The 25,470-nt window shown below is 31.8% G+C and overlaps 1 protein-coding gene across 1 annotated transcript in view; it reads left to right on the top strand.

Annotated features, from left to right (window-relative positions):
• LOC124359077 (probable sodium/potassium/calcium exchanger CG1090) overlaps positions 1 to 25,470 on the top strand; it is a 135,769-nt gene that overhangs the window by 78,315 nt on the left and 31,984 nt on the right. Inside the window, exon 2 of the mRNA XM_046811496.1 lies at positions 20,503 to 20,628. Within this exon, the coding sequence (XP_046667452.1) occupies positions 20,503 to 20,628 (126 nt within the window). The remainder of the gene's footprint in view (positions 1 to 20,502; positions 20,629 to 25,470) is intronic.

Below are 25,470 nucleotides of genomic sequence, written 5' to 3'. Positions count from 1 at the left end.
TAATGTGTTGTTTTAAAATGTTCATATACTATTCAATATATTAATACTGTTATAATATTTAAGAACTTTAGGAATAGAGAAAAAGCATTGAAAATAAAAACAATAATTCTGTTATAAGAATCGACATTTTTATTTAGGTAACCACAACAGAACCACCATAGCTAATATTCTAATAGAAATCCAACATGTCCACGCTAAAAAATAAAATAGTAATATAATAAGCAAGAATAGTACGATATATTGTATACAATTTCGTTTTTCTCATTTAAGCATAAGTACATTATTTTAAAATATCAAAATTCAGTATTGTTTAATCCAGAGCAATAAGGGAGTAGGAGTACCACATGTTGCCATAAACATTTTTTTTGTAATTAAACGCATAATCGTCCCATTGTTATTCTAAAAAATATATTCTCTTAAAGTTTAAAAATGGATGAAAATCCTCGTATAATGGAAGTATAAAAGAATTGTATGACGCAATGTATTTGAAAATTAAATATTAACATAAAATTTAAATTTGACTTTTGTTCCTTAAAGCAGGGCTGCCCAACCTACGGCCCGCGGGCCGAATCCGGCCCGCGAGTCAGTTTTATGTGGCCCGTCTTGTTGCCAAAACAACCAAATTTGTTTACAAGCATTTGAAATATTAAATAAATACAAATTTTGAGAACCAAGCAGCCCAGCCGATTTCACGTAGAACGAGCCGTATTCATTTGTTGGAGTATGAGTGTTGAAAGAAGTAAAGTAGTTGCAGACAGATTTCACTGACTACGGTGGTGGCTGCCGGCTGGCGAACAGAGCGCGCGTAAAGCACGGCACAGCGCGCGGTGCGGCGACGTAACCCCTACCCAACTCAAGGTCATCAATCGCCACGTAATTTGTATGTCCTTGGATTAATTTAAATCAATGTATTCAATTTATTGGTGACTTTTTTATTGTTCCCTCAGAATTAGAGCAAACATCCAAAAGTCTGGGTTTATATTTATTTCTACTAAAAGAACCTAAAAACATAATATTATTATAAACCTTTACCTAACAACTAATAAATAATAAGAAATTACAATAATCAGGAAACAAGGGCCAAATAACCTTAAAACTCATATTTTGCACAAGATTTCTGGAACAAACCCCGGGCAATACGTTTTCTTTGCGGTTCCAAATCCCCTGGGATGTTGGCCCGCCTGTCCATAAAGGGTTTACAATGTGGCCCTTGAGTAAAAACGGTTGGGCACCCCTGCCTTAAAGCATAACTTAATTATATTGAATACAAAAAGTTCCCTAAAATCCAAGAAGATACAACCAGGAGTGATTAAAGGCACAAATTTAGCAATTATAATATCGTAGCAAATAATATGTTTTACCAAAGACCTTTTGTAAAGCCAAAGTGTTTAATAATTTTATTTGAAGGGTTTGGTGGCACAAATCATAAAACAAGAACTTTTGAAGCAGATATCAATTGAGAATATTCTGAATGTAAATTAGGATTTTTCAGAAACTGGTTGTCTTTGTAGGATTCCAGTGCAAAAACCAGCCTAGAAAACAAGGTAGAGATTATGGGTGACAAGGTCATATGGAGTCTAGCCGATTTAGCGGACTTTTAATTACATTGGCTTGTATTCTTTTATTGATTATTTATTTTCAGTAATTGCTACTTAAAAAGAGTTTATTACTCCAATGCTGTGTCCTTGTACGTGACTTTTCTTCTGGTTACCTTGAATACATTTTTGGTTCTTGTTCATAAACACACTCTATGAATTCATAGTGATGGTTTTTACAATATCCTTAGTTTTGTTTGATTCATACCACGATATTCTTTACACATTCCTGTTAGTTTATATCTGCTAGCCTTGTGTACACCAAATATAAAACTATTTATAAGTTCTTTCCTTGAAGTTTGTTTTTGACAATGGAAGGATTGTAAAGTGATATAAAACACCAGTAACTCTAAAACATGCATAAAATTAAAAAATAAAACCCAACATTACTTATTAAAACTGGCCAGTGGCCAATAGTAAATGGTGATCGTCACGGCAAGATGACGGCAAAAAGGGACGAAGTGGGCGTTTTTTATTATTGGTTTATTCGGGAAGAACTTCTTAAAACCACTGTGATTCTGGATTTATTTATTACAAATCTCTAAATGTTTTATAATTTAGGTTTTCTTGTTAGTGAATGTATCAGAACTGATAACCAAAGCGGTCTGATTTTGACTGATGAATTATAATGAATGACTGAAAACTTGTAGTAATCATATTTAATGCCACTAAAATTTGAAAAATGAAGAGTGATATAAGTGGTAGTTAACTGATCGGTTAGCCTACTAAGTTAATGCATGAAGCCTCGATTTATTTTCTAATGTTCCCGATGCTTTATGTTGGCTACATCCCACCCAATTCATACGATGGTCTTTGAGACCAACAAAGTTGCACATTTATTATATTTCTGTTAGTCCCTTTCTCTTGTTTTCTTTGAGCCCTTTTACCCTTAATTTAATAGTCTTTTTATCTTACATATGTCCTTGCACCTAACTTTTAAACTGTAAATACAGTTTTTAAAATCCTGTGTGCCATTTTTTAATTTTGTTTTTAAAGGCTTTGACAAAGGGTATTGTGTGTTGTGAACATGGCAATAATATTGAAATTTTGATCTAATCTTTTAATTTGTAGGTGATAATCTATTTAGTTTTTTTCTTTAGTTCCTCCCTCACACTGTGGTATAAGTTATATAAGTTTTAAACCAAAATGTTATATCTCTGGTTTCTGATTTATGACCTGAGCCACTATATCCTCTACGATATGGTGTTATAAATCGAGGTAGCTACCCCTGTTGTTCTGTTGAGTAATATAGATTTACTTCCCTCAAAAGCTGACATCAATTGGTTATAGAATAATAAGATTTTTACACTCACATTATGTTGCACTTCCAAGACAAACCACTGTGTTGTCTTCGTATCCTGTGTCAATGAAAGGTGAAATAAAGTAGAAAAACAGTTCTATCTGATATCTGAATCTCAAAGAGGTCTAGGTCTGCCCCGCTGCTCCCATACACTTGCAAAATCTCTCTATTGTAACATTATTAAATTACATTTATTAGATATTATTTAATTACGTGTCAAAATTGAAATATAATAATCTGTTCAAATTCACTATTCATATAGGCGTTGATTAAAATACAACTACTAATATATTGAAATTATAACTTTATCACTTCCCATTGAGTGCTACTCCACTAACATTTCAAAAATATCTGTAAGATGCTTAATAATGTTTTTTTTTTTTTTTTTTTTTTTTTTTTTTTTTCAAAAAGTATTCACCGACATGTAGATATACTAAGGAGATATGCAACGTAGTAGAAACAAAGCTGATGGACGCGACTGGATAACTATATAAAAATTATACATTTTTTGAAATAATTGTGTAATATCTTTTAGAAAGCTTATTTAATAAAAACATTTTTGGAAGAAATAATCAGTTTTGTTAAAACTTAACATTTCTAAAGCTCTAATTCAGGACTTTTGTTTTTGTTGATGTTACATAAAACATTTAAACTCTTAGGTCCCTCGTTATTGTTATTATATTAACCAATGATATATTATTCAACACCATAGTTAAAGGCTATTAGCATTAAAATCAGCCATCGATTTTACAGTAAGGTTGGTTGAAATCATCTTCACTCAGTGGCATCTCAGGTATACTGTTAGACTATTATCTACTATATTACGTAAAACCAGAACTATATTGAGACATTACATTTTGTTAGTTCTCGTAGATTCAAAGCTAATCTACTCTGAATATGTAAGAAGTGTTGTTCTAAATCTGGGAGAAACTTGGTATAAAGATACAGCAGTCTAGTTTAAATAAGAAAAAAAAAAACGAAAAGAGAGATGTTTGCCTTGATTTCTGCTTGATGTCAATATGATTATGTTAATATGTTCTGAAATAGAGATACAGACTATTTAGATGTAGTCCATGGCTATTTCATTTATTGATAGACTAAGCTGGGTAAGTTTCAGAGCCGGATGAAGCAGATTTATAAAACTAGCTTCGTCATCTTGCTTGCTCAGCTCGTAATATTCTGCATGGTCCTAAAGAACTTTTGATCTATATGTACAATATTCTCCCTAATAACGAAATTTTCATCGTAGTTCTGTTCTTTTGTTCCTATTTGGTGTGAGGATCCGGTAAATATATAAACAGGGTTCGCCATCACCTTTAACGATTGAAGTGTGATAACCAGTTTAGCAAGTTTTCGCGGGCCGCGAAAATTACATCTAACCGTATAACTAGTTTTCATAATCAAGTTGTTTCTTTTATCATCTCATTTTAGCGTTGCTTACATGGTTCTTTTACCTATTTTATGTGTTTCAGTTCCTTCAGTAAATTGGTATTTATGCTGGAGTTTTAAGTTTGCATTGATTAATTTTATAACACAAAACATTTATTTTACTCATTAAAACAATATTAAAAATTAATGGATTTTATTTTGAATATCGTTATTGTATAGTTTTAACGGTCAATAACAAAGAATTATACAAATAAAAATGGATAGAATTTGTAACTTTTAGGTTCTTGCAAAATTTGGATCTATTTAACATGGGAGACTAAGAATTTATTCAAATGTATTCTGTTTATTGTTACAAAGATATCTCAGAAAGTCTCGCTACTTTCCCTGAACTTTGCATACATAATCTGATATACTAACTGCAGACGTGAACAGATTGATGAGACTTCCAAGTGGTACATGCGAGAATTATTGCGTCACTCAAAGTGGATAACAAAGAAGGGCGATAGCGGTGAAGGACTGTGAGGGAAAGGTGGAGGAGAGGAACTCGAGAGCCCTTCATGACACCGGGTAAACCGTCCTTTATCCGCTCATCCGGTCATCATCCATCCAGTCTAAAACATTTTTAACCGAGACTATTCCAATACACATTATATCGGTTGATATATTCCTCCTGTTTCCCCAATTCGCCTAATAAACCATCAAAATTGAGACGTTGTTATCTATTTTACCCTTCTTTTATGGCTTGCAGTCTGTATGGCTTGCAGCCTTTCTGGCTTATCTGTAAGGATGTATCTTAATTAATAAAACCACCATTATTTTCATTAAAGGAAAATAATATATAAAAAATAATACAACCAAATTTTCTTAATTTTTCCTTCATGTTAAATGCCATCCTTTGATTCTTCTTTTGCATTTTTTAACAGATACGTGTTAGTTACAAAATTAGTTTTATGTAAATAATATAAAGTAAATAAACTTCTGCTCAAACATTTGTAATACCTCGATTATCAGTGGTGAAAAATCTATACAATTATATTAAATAAACCTATAACTGAGAACCTTGTGTACATCTCTCCAGTCTATCAAAGGCTTCCATTTTATATTTTATTTAACAGATGAACAAAGTGGCTTACTCAAAATGTCAACGAAAGTCAACGCTTGACGCCATAATCAAATGCAGTAATTTGGAGTAAGTAGCCTAAAACATGGAACGAGTCAGAAACAAGTTTGGAAATCAATAAATCCTAAATAAGCATACTGGGATGAAAATTGGCCGAGTTATTTACTGGATGGTGCACGAAAGATGCCATCTCTCTCTCCAAATGTAAGATCTTAAGATTAATATGAGAGACTATGAAAACAATTGAATAGTTACAATGTCTTAAGCCATGAAAACGGTACACAATAACATACGTAATTTTTACAGATAGTGTTTATAGGCCACATGTTTATCTTAAGGATCCAATCAGCTTAGAAAATAATATACCGTCAATAAATCTTGAAAAAAATTTAACACTTAGCATATGCAACATAGTAAACATGGTCCCAGAGAATTCTATGTTTTAAACATCATTACAAATAATAAATTTTATATATATATATATATATATATATATATATATATATATATATATAATACCAATGATAACTTTTAGGTCTATAGTCACTCTAAAAGTTTAAATTTTTACCATGTTTTAAATCACTGAAATATATTGATTAATCATCTAGAGTTCTAATCCAAATATTTCGTTTTTCATGGTTTTTATTGGTTTAGAGTTTATTTATTTTGTTTTATAAACGATATTGATTAAAACCTTTGGAATGAAACTTGGAAACTTTGGAAGATAAAGTTTTTGAAATATGTTTTCTTTATCAAAAATGTTTTTTCTTATGGTTATTTTTCACTCTGATGCAAAGTAGTGAGTATATTTCAGAAGTTAGATGTTGCATATTTTTATTTTATAGGTATGAAAACTTAAATAAAATATATAAAACCTGAATAGGAATAGAAATGTTCCACTCCCCTCTTTTTAAAGAGTAGTCTACAATAATATATATGACGTTTTCAAACAATTTTAATCTGTACTCAATTTATAAATATTACAAATATCTAAGACATCATTGACATTGTTGCTCAACAAAGTATAGTAATGAAGGTAGTTAATAATTCGATTTTAAAATTGAAAAAAAAAATTGTTATAGCTCATATAATCTGTAAATCCAACCTTCTGTTTTTCATGAATTTATATTTGCATTGGGCCTGTGTGGTTTGAAAACCTCTTGTCTTTGTGTTTTGCAAGAGGTTATAAATAGATACGTCAAACGAGGTATTGCATAACATGCTGTGCTGAGGTTACATGCAAAGTCTAAAGTTCTTTTTATTAGGCTTTATACGTTCCTATGAACAAATTTGGAATATTATTCTTTTGCTGAATCGGTATATTTTAGATTTTGGAACATAAAATTCATAACTTTACATGTTTAATAATAATTTAAATGTTCAACTATCCGATTTTGCAAATACACTGAGCAAAATCCAAATGTTTTCCGAGCAATTTTTTTTTTGGTGTGCACTTAGTTACGCTCAGCATATACGGGATATTTGCTAACCATGTTATTCTTAAATTTGTGTGTCATGTTTCTATCCAAACTCCCTATAATGCTCCGGTAGTTTCTAAATTTCATTTAACAAATATTCCAGTTTAAATTATTCAACGATCAAATACATAGCTGTCACGTACAGCAATTCTAAACCTAATAGTGAGTTTAAAACTGATTCTGATTTATCTCATTTTTAATAGAATAAAACTGAATGTGTACTGTTTCCATTTGAAGAGACAGTAACGTTAGAGGTAACTCAAACCCGAGTTTAGTCTCTGGCAGCTCGCCAGTTTTGAGTCCCTTTGTCACGATTGGCCGCTAAGCCTACTTTTTGTGTAATCTCCCTTCAGTAAATTGGATTAAACTTTATTTTAATAACAACCTCAAAAGTTTTTCCGATAACAAAAATTGAACTGTGTCGTTAATTTGGTCGACGAAGTCCATAATACATCTTAGAATTTGAAATATATATATAACCCAGAAAGCGGATTTAGTATAAATAGCTGTTACTTGCACGTTCACAATTTAATGTTCAAAAGAATATCTCATAATGTAGGGGTATATTTTCTAAATAACGTAACTCTCATGAGGAAAGTGGCAGTGGTTGGAAAATATTTTTCTTCGAAATTGCGCACAAAATTCTATCATTTTTTTAAATTGAATAGTGTAAAACATTTAAGTAACACTTGCATTGTCTAAAGCCAGATGAAGAAATCATACAGTAAGAGTCTGTTAGCTCTCTTAATAAAAGCACTTCTGCTTGTTTTATTTTACTCATTATTTTATAACCAAATATCTTGATAATATTATTATTAGAAAACTCGAGTGAAAAGACCAGCAGTATCGTCAGTACCACAATACCGAAATGATATTCATGTATTGAAAATGGTAATAGGTTTATGTTGAATAGCAGATCATATATAACAAAATATCTTAATAATATATGGATGTGCAAAAATGCATTTCTTTTGGAAATTTTGTAATTATAAAAGCCAGTGAGGCGACGCCATCCGGGATCCTTAGTTCGCCCTTAAGCACAACATAAACTAACGTGGCAAATTCCAATTTTGCACCTTGCTGAGCGGTGATTAATGTGAATGAGTCTGTCAAAAGATGTCTTTTTATATAAATAGATAATTTTATATAAATTAATTTCCATACTTGTCAAACTGCATTCCGCTCTAATTCCAAATAATAAACACGTCTTCTTAGCTTATACGGTGTAATAAGAAACCATCACAGTTAGAACTAACATTGTAAATAAATGTGATGTAACTTGTATGCCCATTCATTTATATCGCCACGTGGTATTAGATTGTACATGATCTGCGGGAACGTGTCACGCGGTAGAGTAGGTGAGGGCGCAAGAGGGGGCGATAGGGAGGTACTGAGGGATGAGAGGAGGGTGCAGTTTGCAGCCGGGTTTTATCGATCATCCCCCTCCCCCTTCATCCCTCGAATCTCTCTGTGTTACGATCTCCATAGCCCCCCACAAATGTCTTTCATTTAACAAATTGAAAATTTAACAACAGAGTTTTGAATAATGTTGTGGTACATAGTGACACTAACGTTTTGCCCTTTTCGAGATAAAATTGTCCTTAATTTATCATTCTTTACATTTTATCCTAAAAAACACGTTCATAGGATGTTTTATTACTGAAATTTGAATTAAAAGTTTTAATAATTTGTTGTACGCTTTTTTTAAATTTTCACTTATATTTTATTTTGCATTTTGAATTTTATAAGGGATAAACAGTAACTAAACAAAGGGATTACCACAATTGTTTCTATACATTACCATTACTAACGTAATACTTGGTTAGATTTTACTATCAACAATAGTAATACGATCCAACTGTCATTAAATCTCGTACAATATAAATAGATTTCTATAATTTGCAGTAAACAACATAAATTAGTAAACAACTATATAAAATCAATTAAAAGTGTGAATTACTATAATACACTTTATTAGCACGGTGACTTTAACAACCTTGCGTGCATGATCAAGGGTGGTGCTGTGATACTGATAAATAACGATGGATTACAAATGTAATTTAACCACGACTTGGTCTGAGGTTGTTTGTGGCTGGGTTGTTGCATACGATATCATATTACTGTCATCCGACGACGACATCAGCTTAACCGAACACTTCTTAGAGCAGCGACGGCATTCAAAGATGTACTGGGTGTTTTAATAGTATTGATTTAAATAGTATAAACAACTACTACTTTGTGCCATGGAACGTATTTAACGTTTATTGCAACCGTTTATTCTGCTGCTTAGTGTAAAGCTGATGAATTATGATTAGAAACTACGAAAGGAGTTTTTCATTTTCTGCTTTGTATTCTTGGTGGAAGTGAGTAGGTTTTAATGAAAAAGATATTTAATGTGGAAGAACAAAAAATGTCTTTTCCATTAAAAACTATGAAAGGACTCGATACATTTGTCATCTGTATATATTTAAAAACTAAAACTTTCAACAGCTGCTATTTATCTTCGATGTTAAAACATCATTCAATATAAAACTTAAATATTTGTTATTCCAACAATTGGGATGTAAAAATAGATCACCCCGATGTGGATCTAACTATATTTTCGTCTTTTACTACCCTTTAAAGATGCATTGATTAAGGACCAGTTTATAACAGAGTTCTTATCGTTGAAGATCGACCTCATGAGTACCTTTAATAAAAGTAGGGATACTTTGGCATGATAATGTAAGAAGAGTCAAGAGAGAATAATATCTATCATAATCTATTTTAACTACTATTTGACATAGACTTGAAATATACAAACAATATTAAACATGGTTCTGTTAGACGAAGATTATATACGGTTGTTTAAATGTGATAAGTCCAAAAAATTACTTATGTATTACCTAAAGTCGTGAGTTGTAGAGTAGTTGTGAAGAATATATAAATACTAACTATCTGAAAAGACACACTGAAGAAGATAGAAAGAACATGACTTTTGTATTACTTGCTACGGTATATTTAGATAACAGTGTGCAACTAGTATGCATTGCCTATACGAAAGAGAGCCGTTTCCAAGTATGTGATAGAATTATAGTATATGATTAAAATGCGTGAAGTTTACAGTTTATTTACTATCTAAATGTGTGTACTTTTCTTAACTGGCTGTGTTATATTATTTTATATATACAACCATTATATATAAAGAGAAGCTTCCAATAAGCTCCATGACATTGCATCTGACTTAATTATCTCAGATAATTAACAACAGTTTGAGATCTCAATAGCACCTATCACGTTAATTAGGCGTCTATACTCGCATTATGAGATCCATCAAGTTCGAACTGGGTAAGCCTAGGGCTCATGCGTTTGAGTCTGGGCCCTGAACTGGTGACGTTGAAATGTCTTATAATTCTGTACCTTACAGCATTTCATATCATAGGGATATCTATCAGCGAGAATAGATACAACGGCTTCTTTTGCTTAAGTGTTACTTCTCTTTAACATCATTAAATGTGATTTTATGTTATGTCACTCTTATTAAATTTGTTCCACGTTTTTATGTAGTCATGTATTCAATTTGTTTCATTTTGTTATCTTACAAGTTTCGTCATAATTGTTCAAATACTTAGCTAGCATACAATCTTTAAGTATTTTAAATCGAGTAAATTTTACTGCCCCTTTTCCTTTTAGTTGTAGTTTGATTTTATTAGAACAGTTACGTCGTTTTGTTAATATACAGAAAACTTAAGAACCTATTTTGTTACACTGTATTAACTTATGATGGGTCTTGAGTTTTAAAACAGAAAATATGAAAATTAAGAAGCGGTGTAGATTGAGTCATCAGTTTAAGTGGCAATTTAACAGGCACTAATTATATTTTCTCATTACAGCGGAATACCACCGAGTGTTCGTCAGTTTACTCTAATCGATTTATCAGAATTTATAAAAGTAATGAAAAACTAGCAGAGCATATGGTAGGACACATTTTATTATTTATTTTAACTAAAAACTCTGTTGGCAATGGATAAATAGATAATTTTAAAGATAATGGAGAGATTTTTCACTCAATTACCTAGCACTGTGAGTCCTTATATAGTTTAATGCAGCTAAGTCTACATCCGGAATTAAACATAACTGTGTGTTAAATGTCAATGGACTCCAATGAAAGAGGGAACGTTGTAATTAATCAGGCAACATTTTATTGTACACCGTTGTTATCTAATAAGGCATATATATGACTTTATACTCAACAACAAGTTATCCCAAAAGGTTCTTGTGCGAATGTGGTGATCATTTTTTAAATACACTTGCTAAAAATCCTATTTCACAGAATCAATCTAAAACGTTTTTGTATCCTCGTACAGAGTGGAATCTACAAGCTTGGACGTGAGATTTTGGAAAGCGTTATTCCTTTTAAGGTTAAACAGATAAATTTGCACAATATTGTATAAAAGATCTCTAAAATTTTATCAATACGTAGCTGCTGTAAGTGTTCATTCAGCACGTATTCTAATCTCAGTAAATGTAAATAATGATAATCCACACATTTTAATTTATTAGGTTCAGGGTTTGGCTATGGGATTAACATTAGGTATTTTTATATCGTTTTAAGGTGGAGCCCATTAAAATATGTTTGGTACTATTTTTGCTCTTAATTTTAAATATCTCTTTCCATACAGTTTTAAATTTTAACTTGGATGCCCATAATTGAACAGCGCATCAAGATGAGGTGAATCAAGAGTAGGTTTAAGTATTACAGTAAATCGATTAAATATTACAAATTCGTGAGATTACTAGTTGTTTTTCAACTAACAATGCAATATAACGGCTTTGTTAAACGTGTAATCAAATTGAATGAACTGGCACGGGACAATAACCCCAGTACAGCAGTACGGAAATAAACGTTTGTAGGATCGAGCACAGTCGATACTGCTACGATGTTCTTCAGTAAATTGTTATGCATTCAGTGACAGAAGGGCTGGTTCCATGACTACGCTCTAGAATTGGATTAGCTCCTAATTCCGATTCACCGAATCCTCCCTCCACTCCAACTGGTTAATTCAGAGTGGATTATAGTTATGTTTGTTGTTACGAGGTGTAACTACAGATTAAAGTTATAGTTACAGATAACCTCTGATTGCTGATTTAAATGGTTCTCCATCAAATCACAGATTATTGTACTTGAAAAATAAACTTGTAATTCTTCTAGTTTATTTACAATGTTTATTTTTTTCCATTAACAACAATATTACAAATATTAATTTGCTTACAAAATATTTTTTGCAACAAGTATGTTAAATTATAATATTTTATTATTTATTCAACGTTACTTCCGAAAAATCTGTAAAATCAAAATATAGTGTACCATTTACTTAATTTTACAATATTCAGTTTATTCGATACTGTAACAAAGTAAACATTTTAATTCACGCAAAATATTTGAATCTTTGATTAATCTGAATGGTTACTATTAATCTGGTGGTTACTATACAACTATACATTGAAAATCAGTTTCCAAGCCCTAATGACTACATTCTTAACACTATAGAGTCTGACAAGAAGTGGTAAATTGGGAATCCTATTGAGTTAAATTTCATATAAATTGATGTAGCCATTACATTTGCCTACTTTTAAAGTAAATGATGTCAATTCAGTTCTTTGTTTGCAATATTGAACTTTAGATGTTGGTGCAGACACAAGGTTATTTGCTAACCTACAATAATAAAGTTTCCCTAATAATTCTAGCTGAAGTAACTTAATTTGAATCTCACTGGAATGATCAAAGTAAATATTAAATTAATTTTAATGCCGCTCTGAATATAAGTAATTTCTTTGTTGAGATTTAATATAATTCTTTGTTGCTTAAATATATTTAGCATCCTTATCCATACATTCAGAACAGACTTTCCTACTATCTGAATCACATAGTTCCAAGATTCAATATCTACGTCAATAGAAATATAAAATAATTTACACTGGAAAATTGGTATCTATAACCTCTATGGGAGTGGTTAAACAATTTTGATCCCGAATATTAATATTTTTTACGTGTAAAGAATAGAAAGAATAGTGTTTTTAATAATTACTCTTACTTCCGTTATTGCACCAGGGGCGAGGGAGATCATAAGCACAGCTGTAGCGTGAGTTATAGGATGAGACACAGTACATAATCTGTTATATCTCATTGAGAATCAGGGAATAAAGCATAAAGAAATCATTGTATGAAAGACTGGCCCAGAAGAGAAAGTCAATCGGAGGAAGTTACAATTTCATCCAAGCAACTTGGCTCAACTTCCGCCCTTGGGTGTTTATGTCTCCAAAAATATCAGAATTAGAAACTGGGCCATGACGATGCCTCCACTTGTTCATAAACAATAAACGACAGATTCCCAATTTGCACAGCTAATTCTTTTAGAAACCACCTTCTAACCAAGAACAAAAACATAATTTTAAAACAGATGATACAGTTGATGTAGGAAAACTAAATAATAAGCTTCTGTCAAGCAGCCTTTGCTAAGTAGCAGTGATAAATCTGTTCCTTAGTAGAAATAAACAACTAGAACTATTAGTCTCTGCCATGAGACAATCTTACTGTTTACTTCTATATACAAGTTCTTTTCTTCCTTAGTCACTTTGTATTAAAATAGATTGAATTTAATTTACCTGAAGACATATTCTCATCAATTCTGTGGGTCGTTTATCTACCGAAATCAGTAGTGATTTTCATGCCCATTCTGATTTATTTGGAATATTTAATTGAAATTAGATTTGTTGAGAACCATCAAGACATTTTGAGCAACGATTCATATAATAAAAAAACTTATATATATATATATATATATATATACATATATATTCTTATATATATATATATATATATATATATATATATAAAACAAAGTTACACCCTTGTGTAACTTTGTTTTATTTTAAACTCTCGTTTTTAGTCCGACCATTGCAGTTCGATGAAATTCTAAAAGAGTGTTTTCTAATTTTCAGAAAAGTCGATTTGTACAACTTTTCAGATACTTTTACTAATAGTGAATTACAAGTTTTGAGGTTCTGATAGTATAAAATAATATCCGGGTCAAATCCTGATAGTTGTTATAAGCTTATTTAGTGAGTACTTGTGACCAAGAGTGACTTACCGGGATATATCCATGCATTCATGCACATATGTTAGGCTCTTTAATCTCCAAAATATATTAATTCTCTTTCCGCCATTTTATATGTTAAATTAATAATTTTTTCACATATTTAGTGACTTTTGTTAGTAAGAACCTACATATTAGACTCTCAGTGAGCATAGAAAAAACAATCAAAGCCCATTTAAATGTGTAACGAAAAAAGAACACTTCCTTTTAAGAGATGTTCTGACCAGAGCTCCTTTATACAAGTAACTGATTTTTCCAGTGAACAGAATAGTCAACCATCACTTATTCAACAGTCAACTAACCTTTCTATTTAAGTTATTTTTCAATTCGTATTATCTATAATAAAGTCATCTGCACGTATAATGTAAATAACAACTGGTGATAAATAGGGAAGAATACAGATAATTGGTCTATGACGTAATAAAATCATAAAATTTCCAATCAGACACAGAAGAGAAATTAATACAAAACATGGGCTGTCGCGTCGCATCTCCTGATGAGCGCTGTTTAAACAGTATCCGGCGCGGCGTGAATGAGTCAGCCTAATTAAACAGCAGGCGGCTTTGAGTTCTGCTCTCCTACATGCTGCTATTACACTATAACAACAGAGGTAAGCGGTATGACGTTAGTTCTACTGTAGTAATTTGATCTACTCTGCTATTTAATGAAACCCTGGACATGCAATCAGTTTTCAACCATCTGCCAACATGTTGCTGTGGTTACAGTCGTTCTAGCTGTTATAAAAACATGAAGGTATCACTTATCAGGAGTTTGATAAAAAATTAATTATGATATACACAAATATATCTGACTATACTAATACAATTTTAACGAGATAAAATAATGTGTACAAATTTATTTCTTTATTTATCAGTGATAGGTTATTAAATTGTAATTAATATGTACGTTGTCTGATTTGTATTACTCTTTAATGTTTATTTAAGGTTTAATGCTTAATTAACAAAATATTGAACCAATTTTAATGCAATAAAGATACTTTTAAATGATGTTTATAAAAAGAACTTCACAGCTCTCTAAAGATTGATACCTAACTAAATGCACATTCACAACATTCAACCTGTAGGAAGCTATATAGGAATTTAAACTATATATTTCTATAACTTACACGTGTTTTAATAGAAATAACTTAATAAATTTGATCAAATTTAACGGACCATATCTGGAACAGATTTCTTATATATTTCTCTTTCAGCACCACAGTGTATCACTTATTGAGATAATAACAGTTCTTATTGCTGAGCTATACCTCGTATTTCAGCGGTAGTTCTTTAAAATATTTCGAATTTATAAGAAAATATTTTAAGAAAACTTTGTGCCAAGACAAAGGTGATGGGATTTTCAGTTATATTGTTGAAAACTATGCTTGTTTGATTGATATTCATTACTAAATATTAATTCCAACATGAGAAATTGCTAAAGTTTTTATTGATTTTTTGTAAGCAAAATATAAAATTATGAAACAATACGAAAGCATTTATCAGAAAAATAATTACAAATTTTAATTCACTACAAGAAAACTTCTTAACATTTACAAAAAAATTTTAAAATAAATAATATAAATGCACTACGTTAGAAAAAATATGTACCTTAAAAGCAAATCCCACATAAAATTCTATCGACTAAACCCGAGAACTTATTTCAACATATGTGTTAATTTTATGTATTATTTGTTATTAGCAGTAACTCGCGATTTCGTATAGAATAACAGTTACTCCATAGACATATCCTTTTTAAATGGCATAATACTCACTCCTAAAAGTAAGAAGTGGCTACTGGTGATATTCCAATCCCCTGATCCATTTCAGAAGAATTTAAATTCAAATAAAGAGGCATTAAATATATACACTATTAAAAACTGTCACAATTTTTCAATATGGTGGTCAACTTTGATTTTGCGTATGGAGCACCCATTATAATTTATATTGATACTACGTTGCTTTCCGTTAGGTAAAGATAATTTTAAAACTTAAAAAATTTGTATTCTTAAAACTTTTTATAAGATATGAATAACAAAGATATAAGAACTTAATGTATTGAGACTTCTAATGAAATTAAACATTAAGAAAATGTATATTTAAATAAGCGTCTTCTTTAACGCTTGTTTATATATATTTATATTATAACAAATATTATTTAGATGTATGTTTATATTTATATACATATGTATGTGTAATGAATTTAAGCAACCTAATTTTTGTTATTACATGAGACTGTTTTGAGAAAAGGTGAATAACAACGAGCACATATCTGAAATTCACGCAATATTTGATGGCAAAGTAAATGAACCTGCGCACCAGTTTTATTTTCGTGTTCAGCCGAGGAATTCAATACAACACCTCTCTTTACGCACAAGCGATAGGCAATTTCAGTGCTGAAATTCCACCGGATAACGCATTTAGCGTCACGGCTTGGATAATTTGGTTGCATTCCGATTTAGTCATTAGAGACAAGGCAAGCGACTCATGGTGCCTCGATAATCAAAAATAAGGTTCAATTTTCTAAAGCCTTCATGAATGTAAATCCCTTTCCGTACATTGTTAATAGTTAAGGTTTTCTTTTTTTATCGTATAAAGCTTATATGTTTAGATATTTTGGGTCTTTTTCGTTTAAGGGCCAGCACCTTACAAACATACTATACCTGAATGACAGTGCATTTAATCGTTTTTTTGGTGTTATTAATTCGTAGGGCAGTAGTCCAGGTACTACTTCTAGTATAAACTCGTCTTATCTTATCAGTTATAAACACGCGCCGCTTATCTTTTGCCTGTAATGAAACCCGCGTTAGTTCTGTCTAGTTTTTCTTGTTCAATAAAGCGTGGTGAGTTGATCTGGGCTTGGACTTTGCAAGCTCGAGTTAACTTATTTCTAAAAGAGCAAGCAGCGTAAAGCGCTGCGCAGCGGGCAAGCATCGCGTGATCTGAGTTTTGAAAAATACCCGATATTTTTGTTACGTTTATTGAAAGAAGTACTGTATTATAAATTATTGCTCATTAACAACACAGAATTAATATTAAGAACCTATATTTTCTTTCCTACTGCCTTCGTATTATTAAGTTTTGCTTTATAATTTATTTCCGATGTTTTGAGACAAACATGTGTAAACATTTCCATGTAAATACATGTAAAAAGTTTTTTGTATGATATTTTGTGAGTCGTTAAGTACATACATACACTACATAAGTTACATATGTATTATCTGTCTCAAAAACCCTGATTATTATGTAGAACGTTACAGGTGATCTTACCTGGAGTCGGCTAAAAATATCATAAAAAAAGTTTATAATTAGCCATTTTAAGAGCATTAAAATAAATAAAACGCCTCCTATCTATTGCTGAATTACATTTACCACATATATATGTTACAAGCACAGAGTTGTATAAGTAACATAAAATAAAGGTGGCAAATTTCGTTAATCCTATCGTTTACTCTTTTGTACAGTTGTACAGATGCAAATTACAAATGAAATTACATTTTAAACCTTATCTAGAAATATTAAAGTATTAAATATTGATATAGTCAGGCATAAATATATCTCCTCCCATTTAAATAAATAATAATAATCGGATTTAACATTTGTTGTAAAATGGTGTATACCGTATATAAATAAATAAAAAATGGTATTATAAATTTGTCATTCTTGACCTCTACCAAATTTTAAGTAAAGTAAACCGAGGGAAGTAATAACTTCAGAGTGACTTATTCATGTGGTTATTTTGAAGTAATAAATATTTAAATATATAACAGAAAAAATATTTAAAGAAACAATGGCAACATCTGAGAATTTCAGGCCCGTACATTGAACCAACTTAAATATAAAGATTATTGAATTAGCTATAATAGAATTAATTATCCTATTAATTATTCATTATTGATTTTTCAATCAGGATAGGTGAAATTTTGAAAATATATTTACCCATTAGTGTTTTTATAAAAAGATAATGTATTAAACTCAATAATAATAACATGAATAAAAGAAGTGTATCTAAATAGAAGTCTTTATCAATCATATTTTAACAATGCTCAATTTATCAGTAAAAGTCTAATTGTCATTTCGACACAATATTTCTATTATCATTTGAACACAAGTAAGAACGAACGCTTTTAAACGTTGTTACGTGTCATGGAAATATTGATATGTCAGTAACACACATAAATTGAATTAGTTAGTTGTAGGCACAGGTCGTTGTTGTGTGGGCAGCAAATTACTGGCTGTTAGTCTCAATGAACACCCTCCCTCACCCACTAGACATCAATCCTCCCCCCCAATCCCATGCCTGTAAACACTAGCAGTGTCGGTAACAATCCAATCAGAGTCTTTCGGTACAATTCATCTCTTATGCGGTTTCGTTTACTTCCGTTACCAATAGTAGCTAGAATATATTAGTTTAATACACACTTTGCAAAGTCGTATTTTCTACTATGTTAATTGTTATTTAATTATACATAGAACGGTTTATCTATGTAAGGGTTGCAGGCTCAATGCTGAGGGTTCTATTTATAGGTCAACTAATTGTAATTTTAAACTCTTCAAATATATATATATATATTAGAAAACCAGAGGAAATAAAGTTACAAAGCTAAAAATTATCGTTCTTAATACTGTTTACAAAAATGTATAGCTACAGATACATTTAAAAATAAAAGGTTATAGCTCTCGTTCATTTTTTAGGTTCACTAAATTGAGAAAACTCTTACAATATTAAGATTTTCGGACTCGCTATGAGAAGCTCCTTCAGTCAAGATATATAAAATCAAACCAATATCATCAGTTACAATTAAATATCTCTCGGCTGGAGACTTCAACAACGAGGCCGAATATCAAAAGGCAGTAACTGCGTACCCATGGCTTGACGTCACTCTCTTAGTTTTATTTAACTGCCGTTTATGGACATCGAAGAAAGCTGTAACATACTTGTTGTAGAGCTTCATCTATGAAGTACGAACAGTAAAGTCGCAACATAACCCAACGGCTTTCCCTTCAAACTCATTGCATTGTCTATGCGTGACTAATAGAAAAGTTTTAGTATACCTAATACATAACAATGATATAGGAAACAGCAAAATGTGTTTATTATAATCAAATTTCTTTGCTTTATACCAAAATTTGAGTTTAATAGATAATTAGAGAGTGGTCATGAGGAAAATTATCTATTGAATATCCGACGCTGTATCGAACTATGCACTGGTTACATTAATTTCTTGTAAATAGAACTAAAATAGTTCCTAAGGAGCAAGGGTTTCGACATTTACACAGATTTTAATTACAAATGCATTTATTTTGGTTTGCAGTCTAAATATTTACTACCATAATTTTTCTACATACATTCATACATTATGTTCTGTTTTAACGATAGTCTGCCGCGACCCTCTTCCGATTGGATGTTGTGGATCTCCTCGCGATAACTCTACTTTACTGACGTCGTAAACAACGAAGTGATGGCTCCGACTTAGGACGCGGTGCACATAATGTCGTTCACTGTAGTGTTACTAAGTCTGCTACTCAATACATGATTCATTCACACCAATCACACAGTTCAGTTTTATAGCTTATCATAGTATTTGGTTCTGGATTCTAGATTTGCTAGTTTTATTATTTTAATAAAATAAATCAATAAAAATAGACCAATAATGTAATAAAATTATTTTTATTGTTATATAAAGTATATAAAAAACTAATTCGAGTAATACCCTCAAACACAGTTATTACGATTTTTAAAGACTTCACTGAAAATCAAATTTTTTCACTAGAAGAAGGAAGGAGCTGATGTGATGGAGGTTGTAATGTATCCTAATCACTTCAAATTGTGATGTTCTAGAAGTCAAGAGCCAATTTGTACTGCACAACCGGGTTTATTCTAAGTTGATAGAGGGATATCCTCAAAGAAGTAAATTTATCGTCAGAAGCGCTAGTTTTGGTGAAGATTGAAATGAGAGGAGATGGAAAGATTTAAAAATATGAAAGATAAAATAAAACCTTGAAACTCTGAGGTAGTCCAAAAACTTTTAATGGGCCATCAGAGACATAAATAACGGTTACATCAACATCAGTCGATTAGATAAGAAGACCACTTTAAATATCTGTATGTGATTAGCTAACGCTGACCTATTGTTTATTTACGTTTCTATCAACTGTTTTGTGTGTCAAGCTAATAACGAAATGCTCCAAGTAAAATTAATTATTTCCTATTTTCAACCCTTTCGATGCCTTCCTATTTTAAGCTTCACAATAACTAGCGCGGCTGACGATTGATTTTGATCTTAGGGGAAATCTCTCTAACCATTTAAAAAACGAGATGGTGTGCAGTGAATTAGCTCTTGGCTGCACGTTTCCACTGAATACATTCAAAAACATTTAAAATATCTATGTCCACCTTAAAACAATATTCTTCAGTACAACAATATGTTGTGATATGAACACATCTAAAAAATGCTCTATTTAACCTCACCAACTATGTGTTTCAGATGATATCCTCAAGGAGGGTACGACAGAGGCTCAAATGGCAGTTAGTCTGGGCATGTTGTGTCCTGCTCTATGGTCTGGTAACGTCCACTCTGCAGTTCCCTGCTGATGAACAGATCTCAAAAATGGTAACAGAAATACGCTTATCTTTAACTTTTATAAACTGTATTATGTATGGTGGAATATGCTGAGTCAGCATATGTCGTCTTGACTCTTTTCTTATACAGTACTAGATTCTTCTTAGTCAGCATGTATGCGAACACTAAAACAATTGGGCGAGTTTGTTTTATTCATTCCTTTCCTTATGGTTTTAACAAGCAAAATTAGATTGGAACGTTTAAATTTTATTAACATTTTTTTAAATATTACTCTCACATTCTTTTTTGTACAAAACTAATATGTTTTATGATAAACGAATAGCAATAAATCAAAATCTCCTGTGCAAAAATACCACGCGAACATTTTCAGACTATGTTAACTCTACTTATAAGATGTTTCAAAGAACGACTCTTCCAAAGAAAATCTACAGAACGTTTTATTGTGATTCCTTTAATAAACATAAGCAGTTCATTTATTTATAATCTACGTATGTAATATAATAATTATTTTAAAAATATGTTTTGATTTATTGCAGTAAAAAATAACAAATTTTTTTAATTTGTAATTCTATTTTGGTTTTGTGTTTAGCTTTACTATGGAGTTAATCTGTTACGACGTTGTACATTTATAAATAGTTTTTTATCTTGTTGGTAAAATAACATATCTGTACGTTTAATATTAAATTAAATAGATCTAGACCATATAATTGTAAAGATTGCCCAGTGGGTTAACTCTCAACAGTTAGTATCTCGAGTAATAATCTTTTAAATTTTACTAGGAACTTCTCAAAGGGTAAAACTCTATACAAATGTGTGACACACCTTCATATAGTTTATAATCCCTTTGAATTTCGATGCTGCCATTAATATTCTTAGCAACTTATTATTTCAGTAAGAAACTCAAAGTTAAAATAGTAAAAAATAGAATTATTTACTCTCCCTTGAAACTAGACCAATCGCTGACAAACAAATATGTATACTCAAATAAGTTCGGGCTAGTTTTTACTCAAGAGAGTTTGCTTCACACACACAATAAACCCTTTGATTGGCACGTTCTGATCTGATTGCTCGAAATACCAGGTATAATCACAAAGACTGAATGACCCACTGTTTTGTGGACCGTAAACTGTAGGTATCCAAGGCTTCCACCGCGTTGCTTAGCAACCATGACGTAAGCATTCGCCTCGGTAATTCTCTCTATACCGTTATTACAAGCATTTTTGTAACTCTACAGCATGTGTTTTACGGACCGTGTCCTGTAGGCATCCAACGTGTTGCTTAGCAACGCTGACGTGAGCATTCACCTAGGTAACTCCCTCTATAATCTTATTTCAAGCAGTGTTTTTAACTCTCCAGCATGCTTTTCGTGGACCGTGAACATCAGGTACGAAAGGCTTTCACCGTGGTTTTAGCAATGCTGACGTGAGCATTCACATTGGTAACTCCCTCTTTAATGCTATTTTAAGCAGTTTTTAACTCTCCAGCATTTGTTTTGTAGATCGTAAACTGCAGGTATCTAACGCGTTGCTTAGCAACGCTGACGTGAGCATTCACCTAGGTAACTCCCTCTATAATGTTATTTCAAGCAGTTTGTTTTAACTCTCCAGCATATGTTTTGAGGCCGTGAACTGTAAGTATCCACCGTGTTGACTAGCAACGCTGATGTGAGCATTCACCTAGGTAACTCCCTCTATAATGTTATTTCAAGCAGTTTGTTTTAACTCTCCAGCATATGTTTTGAGGACCGTGAACCGTAGGCATCCACCGTGTTGACTAGCAACGCTGATGTGAGCATTCACCTAGGTAACTCCCTCTATAATGTTATTTCAAGCAGTTTGTTTTAACTCTCCAGCATATGTTTTGAGGCCGTGAACTGTAAGTATCCACCGTGTTGACTAGCAACGATGATGTGAGCGTTCTCCTGGGTAACCCCCTCTGTAGTGTTATAGTAAACATTTTTGTCTAACTCTCCAGCATGATTTGTGAGGGCTATGAACTGCAGGTATTTCCGCGTTGACAGCAACGCTGATGTGAGCATTTACCTAGACAACTTCCTTTATAGTGTTATTTCAAGCAGTCTTTTTAAACTCTCCAGCATGTGCTTTGTGAATCATGAACTGGGGGTTTCCAAGGCTTCCACCTCGTTGCTTAGAAACGCTGACGTGAGGATTCACCTCGATTACTCGCTCTATAATGTTATTACAAGCAGTTATTTTTAACTTTCCAGCATGTGCTTTGTGAATCGTGACCTACAGACTTCCACCGCGTTGCTTAGCAACACTGACATGATCACTCATCTCGGTAACTCCCTCTTTAACGTTATTATAAGCTGTTTGTTATAAACTTCACCATGTTATACTCTTTAGCAATTTTAATCCATTGTTTCTTACCTTTAATATCCTGATTATTTTCACTTACCACATGATGGAAAAACCTCGTCAACTATTTCTTATATAAATTTGTATTTCATATTTCCAAAACAATATATATTTTTGTGCATCTTAGTCTTAGTTCAACTCCCATCATGGGCTTTGAACATATAGGAGATCTTACCGTAATCTTGTAGAGTGAATACAGTACGCCTATTTAGGTAATTCATCACTATGTGAGAAAGGATAACACATGATTTCATTTTTCACCGTTATGTTACAAAAGGAATGTTATGAACAAAGAACTATGATAAATGTGGACAGAATTGTTTTAAAGAGCTACAATAAAAACAGGACTTGATCCTAGTATACCTTTAGCTCGTTCATGATATCGTGATAATCCAGAAAACAGATTTCCATAGAGGGACATATTACGTGTCGATAACCGTTATATTAAGTTTATGTAGGTTATTGTTTCTATATTCACAAGATAATGTTTTGTACTTATTAAGTTCCTGTGGTGGGTTCTACTTAAAAGCGTGTCAGATGTTGTCCTTCATTGCGACAATTCCATAAATGTAAAGGCGGGACATTGAGTTTGCTTTTGACGAACCTTCACATTCTGATCAAGTTCACCTTTTACATTTTTCTATATTGACATGTAGACATCACGATGTTATCCGTAAGGCAGTGGATATTTGTTGCTGTGTGTTATTAAGGGCTGGGCAAGTTCTTCTCCGAACCATGTTGTTCCGTGTCCGTCCGATTGTACATTTGGCTTCCTTCTGTATAGAAACTATTGATATAAAAGTCTAAAAATTACATAGGTTACTCTTGGTCCAATAAAGAACTCTGTTGGTTTTAGGAACAAAGTTAAAATTTAAATTATAAACTGAACTTATAAGTAACCATGATGGAAACGGAAAGAATGGCATAATGAATATATTGAATATATGAATATATGAAACTACCGCGATCATATGACATTTTATCATGTAATATATATTCATGCTTTTAGAATCCACGAAAATGTAATCATAGACAAATATATGGTAGTTAACCGTGTGGACGGTTCCAAAATTCACTTTTGTACAAATGCCGTTACAAGCTTCGATAGTCCCATCGTTAGATGTATAAAAACGCAGAATTCAAATAATTAAAAACAAGAAAAAACACGTAAAACTACATGATAAAACATGCAATTCAATAAATAAAACACATACACGATGAATATGTTTTAATCACACAGATGGTATGCCTATTGCCTACCACACACGCACAACCACGGACGCTAACCGGCAAGTCGGCAGCGCAAACACAGAGCTGAAGGTTATATCACTCCTTTCTCCTCTATTTCCTGGTCAGTTCTTATCTACTTGAGTCTAATCAGTAATTAAATAAGAATTCTTGTGACTAAGAATCATGTTAGAAATATAGTGGGAACTGAAATGGAGATTTTCTTTTAATATTGCACGATTTGAATCTTAGTTTTCGAATCATATATAAATCTCATTTTCTTCCAGACAGTCAAGTTTCAGACCATTATTGTATACGTGCAAAACCTCAAAACTATTATTAATCTCATTCATGTCATGGTTATTTTAAAAAAGGTGTTGAGCGAACGATGATATTTTGTTTATTTTCTCGTGGATTCGGAAGATTAAATCTAGTTTTAAACGCGCCAATGTGTCCGATATAAATTATGTTACATTCTTCACATTTTAACTTCTATACACCAGTTCTGCCATTATCTTTCACATTGGACCTTTTAAAACTATTACGTGTTCTGTCTGATGATTGATAATTTTTACAAATCAGAGAACCCTACTTCTGTCAAAACAGAAATAAGATGTGTTTTATATAAGTCTTTAAATTTCTAGTAAACAATTTTGATATTTTACAAAACTTAGACCTGTAATTGGTACATAAGTTGAAATTGTCCATCGAAATTTCCTTCAACATAGTTTGGTCGGCAGCTTCAAAGGGAGTGTTTGGGATTAAATTCCGACCTTCTTATGTTTAGGGTTTTTTCTAAGGTATATCAATACTTACCTAATCGCTGAAATCTAAATTCCGACTTATTAATGAAAAAAAAACTCTTTACACGGTTTACTCGCTATAACTATAAACAAACAAAAAATAATAAACAATGTTTATACAGAACAGTTGATTATATTTTACAGGCACATTCAATTAATATTACACAACTTTAGAGACCAAGATGGCATTTTTCGTTACTTCAAAGAGCAGTGAGCGTAGCCCCGCAAGGACTTTCAAAATCAGAACAGGCTTTTAGAAAATAGAATTTCGAAATATTCATCCCAGGAACCGTAAGAATGTCCACGTATAATTTTGGTGCAATCGGTTGAGTAGTTTACGAGTGAAAACAAAACAAACAAAAGGAACTTTCTCACTTATAATATTATTAGGATACGGTTTTAGAAAGCTGAGTGTTGCCATAAATGTTTATTGTGGATTTAAATTCTGTAATCGTTGTGTCATT

This window comes from Homalodisca vitripennis, chromosome 4, assembly GCF_021130785.1.
Source record: "Homalodisca vitripennis isolate AUS2020 chromosome 4, UT_GWSS_2.1, whole genome shotgun sequence".
Lineage (NCBI taxonomy): Eukaryota > Metazoa > Arthropoda > Insecta > Hemiptera > Cicadellidae > Homalodisca > Homalodisca vitripennis.
This window is presented reverse-complemented; position numbering and strand designations above follow the sequence as displayed.